At 48.5% G+C, this 9,042-nt stretch overlaps 1 protein-coding gene across 2 annotated transcripts; it reads left to right on the forward strand.

The window, feature by feature from the left end:
* The first annotated feature begins 2,254 nt into the window (after positions 1–2,254).
* LOC119322724 (protein CHLOROPLAST IMPORT APPARATUS 2-like) lies at positions 2,255–6,217 on the forward strand. 2 transcript variants are annotated; one of them, XM_037596232.1, is made up of 3 exons: positions 2,255–4,193; positions 5,508–5,725; positions 5,844–6,217. In XM_037596232.1, the coding sequence occupies exons 1-2, from the start codon at positions 2,928–2,930 to the stop codon at positions 5,694–5,696; spliced, it is 1,455 nt and encodes a 484-aa protein (XP_037452129.1). In that variant the 5' UTR covers positions 2,255–2,927; the 3' UTR covers positions 5,697–5,725; positions 5,844–6,217. The 2 variants fall into 2 exon arrangements, with proteins under 2 accessions (XP_037452129.1, XP_037452128.1); XM_037596231.1 differs by having other exon boundaries at positions 2,258–4,193; positions 5,508–5,669; positions 5,844–6,196.
* The last annotated feature ends 2,825 nt before the right edge of the window (positions 6,218–9,042 follow it).

Below are 9,042 nucleotides of genomic sequence, written 5' to 3' on the forward strand. Positions count from 1 at the left end.
TCATTAGCGATTGATCCATGGGGACACAACGTATGGTGCATGGCTACCACACAATCCAGTTCCTAAATATACCATAAAAAAAAAGCCCAACGTCAAAAGGTGAGGGCCAGGCCACGAACAGGAAAAGGCAAACAGTCGCCGTAAATCTTCAACATCCATTCAGCACTCTCGATTTATTTAAAGAAAAAAGAACTAGTAGCAAAAAAATGTCCATTTGGAACGCATGATTTTTCTTTCAAAGTGCACTACTGAAGTACTGAGTCCCAAAACAGTGAATCACATGACATGTCTACATGGTTGAAAGTTTGTGAGGAAGCTAAAATTCTGCTTCACCTGAACCGTTTGCCGTAGCAGGCATGCGCTCATGGAGTGAAACGATCCAAGTCGTGCAACGCAGATCCCAAATAATCCGTACACGGAGACAAAAAAAAGTAAAAGGGAAAAAAAAGAAAAGCTTTGTGTGTGTGTGCGCGCGCCCGTGTGAGCCAACCATCGTCGGCCATGCATGCATGCAAGCCTCCAAGATCCGGCGGGGCCCGCGCCTTCCACGGCTTCACGTGAAAAGGTTGCCGCGCGCGCCGATAAAAGGGCCGCCGCCACGTAGGCCTGGGGAAATCCGGCGCGGCCAATGGGAGAGCGCCGTGTCAGCAGATAAGCAGGAACTATAGGTTTTCCTTTCTCGCCGTTGGGAGGTCCACTTGCCGGGTAGATTTGGATCAGTAGATGGCGTTGAGGATGACGGGGCAATCAAATCATAGCGTGTACCAGCACAGCCCAGATTACCGATATGCCCTCCTATGGGTTTCCACTTCTCATCCATCCATTTTGGTGGGTGCAACCTCCAAGCAGAAGTTGAACATGTATCGGTGATCATAGTTTTTTTTTCCTTTTTTGTGAGAAATTGTTGGTCATAGGTTGACGGTGGATGCTTGGGTTTGAAAGGTTTCTCATATCAAAAGTGGTGAGTGTTGATGGTGCGTGCCGTGTTTATTTTTTGCACCGTGGTTTCAAAGAAAGCTCTTGCAACGTGAACCTAAATGCGAGAATTTGCTCACTTGATTTTGCCAAGAGAGGAGCAATGAAGGGTTTACACGGGAAGAAAATTCAAGGCTAGGGTTTCCAAGCACTTCATTTGTCATGCTCAGTTTCTTATGCGAGTAGTCATGTTCAATATTGCAAAGTAGTAACATTTACTAGTCTTCTGGCAAAAAATAAATAGATAACATTTACTAGTCCAAGGTTGAATCTCATGTTTTGTCTTCTAGAAAAAATAAAAGTGAACGAAAAAGAATATACATAGTTAATGCCAACACACTTGTTCTGTTGTTCAACAAACAAATGGTAAGAATCGGCATATTTGAGAAGAACAAAAACTATATGCCGATTCTTATCAGGGATACATAACTACTCCCTCCGTCTCATAATGTAACCAGTGTCAAAGAAAACGCCTTATATTATGGGACGAAGGGAGTAGGCATACTACTGGTATGTGCAACATTTGAGGACAATTAAGACAAAGTGATAGTACTTGACATTTCACCAAAGAACATATGGGAGGAGGAACGCTTCAAACCTTTGCTTTCCATCCAGCACAAGATGCACGGCGACAATGGGTATTAGTCCAAAAAGGCGGCATTATTAATGGTTTAGCCGCATGTGTTCCATTGGCCAGTGCCGTCCCCGGATGAAAATATTTGATTTAATAAGACATGGTTACACATGAAACAAATAGATGATTAAACTAACGATATTTCTCCTTCTCTTCATCTTCTAATGATAAACTACTATCAGGGACATGGAAACCATGCCACGGTACAAAGCCAGAACACACTAAAAGTTACTCCCCCGGTGCTATCCCATATTATAAGACGTTTTTTATACTACATTAAAGTTAAAACGTCGAAATGTCTTTACATTATGGGATGGAGGGAGTAGTACATATCTCGTTATTTTCACGATGTTTTTAATCTTTGACCCGTGAGCCCAGGAATTCTAGTTCTCTTGTGACTGTGGGAGCCATAGAAGCACAGGGCAAATCGGTCTCACTCTCTCCACCTATCCATTGCAAATCCCAGATGACACCGCACGATTCCAACACATGTACATGTACGTACCACCTAGAGAGAGGAGAGGGAGGGAGGGGGCCAGCCTGCACAAAATGCAGCGTGGGTCCCATGGGGCAGAGGGAGGAGAGCGACCTCATGAGAGTGGCTTGTCTCTTCCAGCAGCTCCTCCCTCGCTAAAACCCCACCCCCTCCTCCCTCCTCTTGAACCCTTTCTTCCTCCTCCCCCACCGCCTCCAATCCCCCGCAATCCCCTCCCTCTCCTAGTTAGCATTCCTCTTCCCTTCCTCCATCTCCAATCCCGAAGACACCTCCACAGTCCCAGCTGCCCGCTAGCAGAATTCCTGCTCTGTTCTTGCTGGCTCTGCTCCTGGCTTGACCTCTTCTCCTTGCCACGGACAGAGGAGTACGGCAGAATCCTTCCGTCCCCTATTTTGTTCTTGGTGTTTTCATATAGGCGCAGCTCGAGTCGAGTCCATCCCAGGTGGGGGTGGGGGCGGCCAGTAGTTTTCCTTTCCTCTTTGGAGTTTGCCCATGTCCCAAGGTCTCTGGTGCGGCTCTGCTTAGCGCCCTGTTTGTCCCTCGGAAAAGAAAGAAGAAAAAAGTTGCCGTTTCCTCGCTACCTTTTCTCCGTCTTCCTCCCCGTCTCGCCGCTTTCATCGGCCGAGAAGGAAGGGAATTTCTCGGTTGACGAGCAATCTCGTGGGGTTTAGGGGTTTAGGAATTCAGAATTCATTCGGTTCTTGTGGAGCTGTGGTGGTGGTGGCGGCGGTGGAATTGATTGATCGGCTGGAGAAGGAGAACTGGAATAAATTCTCGGCTTGAGCGGCGGTGGTGGTGACGGTGGTTGAGGGGGCATTGGCGATGACGTCCTCTTGCATACCCACGGGGCTGCGGCTGGACCTGGACATGGTGAAGGCGGCGGCGTCGCCGGGGGCGCACGCGCACTCGTCGCCGCTGCGGCCGGCGCACTCCTCGCCGTCCTCCACGCTCTCGGAGGCCTCCAACGCGTCCTCCTCGGCCACGTCCGTGTCGCTCAAGCGCGCGCGGGCGCCGCGGAAGCGCCCCAACCAGGCCTACAACGAGGCCGCCGCGCTGCTCGCCTCCATCCACCCCTCCGTCTTCCCCGTCAAGAAGAGCCCCAAGACGGCCACGGCGCCGCGCCCGCCGCTCTCGGGCCTCGCCGTGGCCTTCGGCGCCGCCGCCCCGTCCTCCTCCGACCTCCTCCCGCCGCTCCCCGTCCTGTCCGACGCCGCATTCCTCCTCCGCGACCACGCGGCCTCGCCCTCGCCGCCGCCGCCGCCGCACAGCCCGTCCACCGACGCCTGCAAGAACTGCTCGTCCCCGACGCCCGTCAGCAGCGCGTTCCGGGAGTTCCGCGACCCGGCGCCGTCGCCCGCCAGCCCCGACACCGCCACCGACGAGCCCGGCGAGCTCGACTTCGACGACGACGGCTTCGACGCCGAGTCCATCCTCGACGTCGACGAGGCGGCGGCCGGCGGCGCCGCCGAGGGCATCGACGGCATCATGGGCAGCCTCACCATGGAGGCCAACACGGCCACCGCCACGTCCGACGACTCCATCCTGTCCAGCTCCGGCATACACCCCTACCTCAGGAGCCTCATGGTGGTCGGTCTCGCTGGCCGCTTCGAGCTCGGCCTCGGCTCCCGGCAAAGCACCCGACCCAACCTCAACCGTGCCCTCAAGCGGCGGGACGACGACGGCGCCTGGTGGATGTGGCCTGCCGTGCCGGTGAAGGACATCACGGTCACACCACCGACGCCACCGCCGACAGAACCGGCAGCGGCAGTGTCCAACACCGCAATGCCGCCGCCGGCGTCGGCAGCACCAGAGAAGAAGAAGAGCAAGAAGAAGAAGAAGGTGAAGATGGAGAAGTTGATGGCCAAGGAGGAGGAGCTGGCCAATGGGAAATGCGAGGAGGGAGCCGATGGAACAGTGGACGCGGCGGACGGCAATGGAGACGATGACAGCGCACCGACAAAGGCGCCGAAGACCGGCCTGGGGCTGAAGCTGGACACCGACGACGTGCTCAAGGAGTGGTCCGGCAAAGGGTCTATGTTCACCGAGGGCGGCGCGCCGGATTCGTCTGAGTCCGCCGCCGAAGTGCGGGTGAGTACTTGGTTTCTCTGAATTTTTTCCTCTTGCGTGCAGTAGGGGAGTGCAACATAATTTTGATGAGCTAACAGTAACTCAATTTTTCTTTTCAGTTTGTTATTTAACTCAAAACAAATCTCATTTAAAAAACACAAAAAATGACACGCCCTGTAGATGATGTTACCTCTTCTATGACAGTCTTACTAGTTCAGATAGATTACAGAGACATGTGTTTAAACTGATATGAGTTACTCTAAATATGATTTCTGATAGAAGATTGTATTTCAGTTCCACCACCATAATCAAATTTCGGCGTGCCTCGTATTTCTGTAGCTTAATTTTAGCTCTACATCCCCATTTCTTCGGACATGTTAACTCCTTTTGCTAGACAAACAGAAGAATTTTGCCTCTTGTGAATGGCTTTCTTCAGCAAAGGAAAAGGGACACCCCACAACTAGAAACCACATGCTTGATAAGTTGATATGCAACTGCCAATAGTGGAACTGGTATCAACTATTAAGCCAATAAACTAGGAAAATTGTTTTATCCAACTGATGGTCCCTCACAAAGCCACAACTCACAAGAAGTACCCAGTCCTGTACTACTGCATATCTGTAAGTACACACCTTTTAAGAGCATCACTGATACTCTCCAGTAACCCATAAAACAGAAGCAGTAAAAATAGTTTATGGGGAAAAAAAACTAAATAGTGAATCACAGCAAACCTAATCCTTAAATTTCATGAGCTGAATTTAGCTCTAAGTCCAGTGACCACGTGAGTTTTGTTTATTTTTACATTCTGCTAAACTTGTGGGTGAATAACGGTAGAAATTGTTCTATAGAAAAATAACTGTTACAAATTGGATAAACTAGATTTAACCATTCTAGGAGTATTATGCTGTTAGCTAGTTACACTCAATTATTCAAAAGCGGACCACAGGCAATTGAGCCTGGAGATTTCCTGCCATAGATTACATGTTTGTCTTGTTGCTGAGAGTCACTTGGGCTCAAATTTGGTGCCTTTTGGGCCAGTGATAGAGCAACTGCAACAGACTGTTAGCCCCAATTCAGTTGGCTTTTCTGCAATTTGCTCTGATAGATGGCAAGACTTGCAGCTGTCATAAGTGGCAAGAATCATTATGCAGATCTGTCCAGCTTCTTTGTAGTTTGTAGTTTGGACACACGATGGCATCATTACTTACCTTACGAGTTACGACACGGTTTGAAAACAATGTAAAACTGTAAACATGTTTTACATTCCTTTTCTTGGATTCTGAATGAGAAGATACTCTTAGAGTCTTACTAATCAAGGATGAATCCTTGTGGCAGGCCAAACTTGCAGACATCGACTTGTTTCCTGAGAACGGGTCTGGTGGCATCAGGGAAGCAAGGGTGATGAGGTACAAGGAGAAGCGGCGCAACCGGCTGTTCTCGAAGAAGATCCGGTACCAGGTGCGGAAGGTGAACGCCGACTGTCGGCCTCGGATGAAGGCAAGCACTACTAGAACTGATGCTTGAAAGAATAAAAAGCTCTAGTATAAATATTTGTAAGCCAAGCACTGGAAAAGCTCACTCCTCACACCAGATCACCATCACCTACGTGTCTACTTTGTCGAAACCAAGTCTTTGTGGTTTACTGATGTTCTTTTCTTTTGTTCATTTCAGGGAAGGTTTGTTAGGAGCCCGTCTCTTCTGCAGCAAGCCCTGGAGGAAGAGAGCTAGATATAGTGATACTTGTTGCTAGCCTTTAAATGGACACCTCTTTTTGGCCCTTTTTTAGCTTCGCTCGTTAGCTAAGAGACCTCAGTGAGTGAGTGAGTGAGAATTTTTTGTTCCCTCCCCTATTTTCTTTTCTTTTCTTTGTGTTTCGGAGTTTTGCTTTGCGGAGAGAGGAGGATAGTGATGCCCAGTTGCCATGGGGATCAGAGATCAGGTCAGGTCACATAGTTTTTATGTCTCGGGTTTACAATGTGAGGTAAAGGAAGGAAATAAAGTGATGTTAGAATATTACAGTCATATATCCGGATATATGTTGTTCATCTGTTTTTACCTCTCTGAAATCACTCGCTCCACTGGCGCATCTCATCGAAAACATGTGCAGGAAAGCAATGCCGTAGATGCAGCTGAGTGAGAGGTCAATTGGCACTATGACATTTAGCAGTTCTTTTTACCATGTCGAATTGATCATGCGTGCAGATGCAGTGTAGTTTGTGGACAGCAGGCAAAATACGCGGCCTGGGTCACTTCGAAAAGAATGCATCCCCGTGTGTTTTGTTAAGCCTCGATCTGAGGCCGCGCAGATCTGATCCGGTGGCCTGAGAAAACTTGGGAGGTGGGTTTTCCTTCCATTTCGAAAAAAATGCCACCCCTCACCCCATCGCCAGCCGTACGCTGTTAAAAATCCTCTTTACTTGAAGCCCCATATAAGGCTTAAGAAAAACTGGTAAACACATGAATGCATCCGTTGGTGTGGGAGTAAGGAGAGGCCTCGATCTATCACACGGAGTTGTAGCTTTCCCCAATTTGGAGATTATAGATAGGTTTCCGTTGTCCGTCGCTTCGGCTCTTCTGATGGTGATAGCTTCTTCTCTAGGGCGCTGGGGCTGGCAAGATCATGGCCTTGATGAATTTCCGTCCGGCATGAATACCGGCAGGTTGGCTCCGGTGACGAAGTGGCACACCATCACCTCGTTCAGAAAGCTTATACAGTTAAAAAGAAGTTTACAAGCTTACTAAAACGGTTCTTCAAGTTTCCAAGTTCCAAATTGTTACATGTCATCGGAAGCGAGAAAAGAGAAATGTTGGCCTTTTACAGTTTGTTGACGCTGAAACGCGTCACACGAACACGTCGATGTGTACTCGCGGCGCCGAGGGAGATGCTCCGCAACTCCCACCGCGGGAGGCCGACTTCCAGCGCGATACGCAAGACAGCAAGCCGGCGCTTTTGGGACCCGAAACCCCACACGCCCGGAAGGGACCCCGTCTGGGCGCGCGGCGGCTATGGGCTGCCCTAGGTCGACCTGATCGCCCCTAGGGCCTCGAGGTTCGCCGCCCTGCAATGAAGAAGAACGAACGAAGAACGAGGAAGAAGAAGAACTAGGGTTAAGGAGAAAAGATAAAAGATAAAAAGTGGTAGATTGATTGATCGATTGTGTGTTGTTCAATCGGCCGTCACCCCCAACATATATAAGAGGCGGCTGGACTTCCCGTACAAAAAAAGGATTCATCTAGGCTTTCCTTACAATAAAATTGCATCAATTCACGTCCAAAACCCTAGTCAAATTCGGACTGGTTTTATCCGAACTTTCCAAAACGGTTCGGTTTACAACCTGGCTGCACCTTGCGGGTCATGTTTGAGGCAGTAAACGACCTCGGATGGAAACGAGTCCAAAAGCAATCTTGACCGTTTCGACGAGACGAAAAACTTTCATGTTGAACGATTTTTTATCAGAGGTCATCTTGAGGGTCAAATAGCTCGCGCAAAACGGACTGTGACGCAAAACATCCGTCGCTCGCGCTACCCATCAGACATGGCGTTGGTGGGGCGCGCCACACTTCGCCTCCTGGCAGGACTACATTCCGATGGCTCTAACTTTTGCATACAAACTCGGATTTGAACGATTTTTATATCGAAATCGATCGTTTCGATGAGATGAAGACAATCCGTGTAGATCATGTTTCCATTTGAGGTGGTCTTGGGGGCTTAATCAGCCAAACTGTACTCTGAATATAAGATCTTAGTACTTTGAGCATAGTTTCGGCCTTCGAGATGAAATTGGACTATGATGACCCAAACTTCAAAGATGTTCATATCGACAATACGGAACTCTTTCATGAAGATCACTTCTCTATTTAAGGTCATCTTAAATAAGTTATTGACCGTACCAAAATCTGGTGTCAACACAGTTTACAAAAAAAAAGTTGATGGGCTTAATTTGCCTCTCACTTGTTTCAAGAGGAATGGCTACTGGCCTTGTTAATCATCTTTGTTGTGCTTCTCGGTACATTCTTGTACATGCACACGTATGTGCTTCCAAAATTCAGGCGCGTCTTTCTGTTTTGGAGGATTTACTTTCAGACCGTAGAGTCAGAAAGGCACCTTAACTCTTACCTTGCAGTGATTAAAGGTCCTAGTTAAGTACTCCCTCCTTCGAAAAATAAATATCTCGACCTTGTATTAAATTTAAAATACAAACTTGTGCTAAACTTGAGACACTTATTTTGAAAAAGAGAACATCAAGTACACTTCAAATATCACCAAGGTTTGCATGTATTTTTACTAGTGCAATATTGCCGATTAATTTAAAACATAAAAGAGGCTAGCCAACCCTCCTCCAAAATGCTCCCCCGGTTGCAAGCTTCGTCGGCCGTCGGATCTGCCCTCTGACGCGTTTGAGCCGTTGGATCTTCATACTAAAGAAAACACACAAGAGAATGACAGCAGGTCTGCTTCAAATACCAACTGCAACAACAAACACAGGAGGGCCATCACAAATCAACAACTTACTGAATTCGCTTCAACAGTCCCTTCATGAGCTCATCCCATGTGTTTTGTTAAGTCTCGATCTGAGGCCGTGCAGATCTGATCCGATGGCCTGAGAAAACTTGCGAGGCGGGTTCTTCCTTCCATTTTGGAAAGTAGAATGCCACCCCTCATGTTAGAGTAGTCATTATGGTATACGACTCCTAGTCCAAGTCAGTTTTGTACTCCTACCCCAAGTCAGTTTGTACCCTCTTATATACTCTTGTATGCCGCACCAAATCAATAATAAGCAACAGTTTTATTCAGCTTTCATGGTATCAGATACCGGTCCTAGGGTTTAGGGTATGGCTCCGCCTACGCCGCCGCCGCCACCGCCGCCCG

Source organism: Triticum dicoccoides, chromosome 6B (assembly GCF_002162155.2).
Source record: "Triticum dicoccoides isolate Atlit2015 ecotype Zavitan chromosome 6B, WEW_v2.0, whole genome shotgun sequence".
Lineage (NCBI taxonomy): Eukaryota > Viridiplantae > Streptophyta > Magnoliopsida > Poales > Poaceae > Triticum > Triticum dicoccoides.

Excerpts from the sequence above, each read along its gene's own strand:
- LOC119322724 (XM_037596231.1), top strand. The coding sequence starts at position 2,928 with ATGACGTCCTCTTGCATACCCACGGGGCTGCGGCTGGACCTGGACATG. Across the intron at positions 4,194-5,507 it reads AGTCCGCCGCCGAAGTGCGG|GCCAAACTTGCAGACATCGA; the intron begins GTGAGTACTTGG and ends TCCTTGTGGCAG. Across the intron at positions 5,670-5,843 it reads ACTGTCGGCCTCGGATGAAG|GGAAGGTTTGTTAGGAGCCC; the intron begins GCAAGCACTACT and ends TGTTCATTTCAG.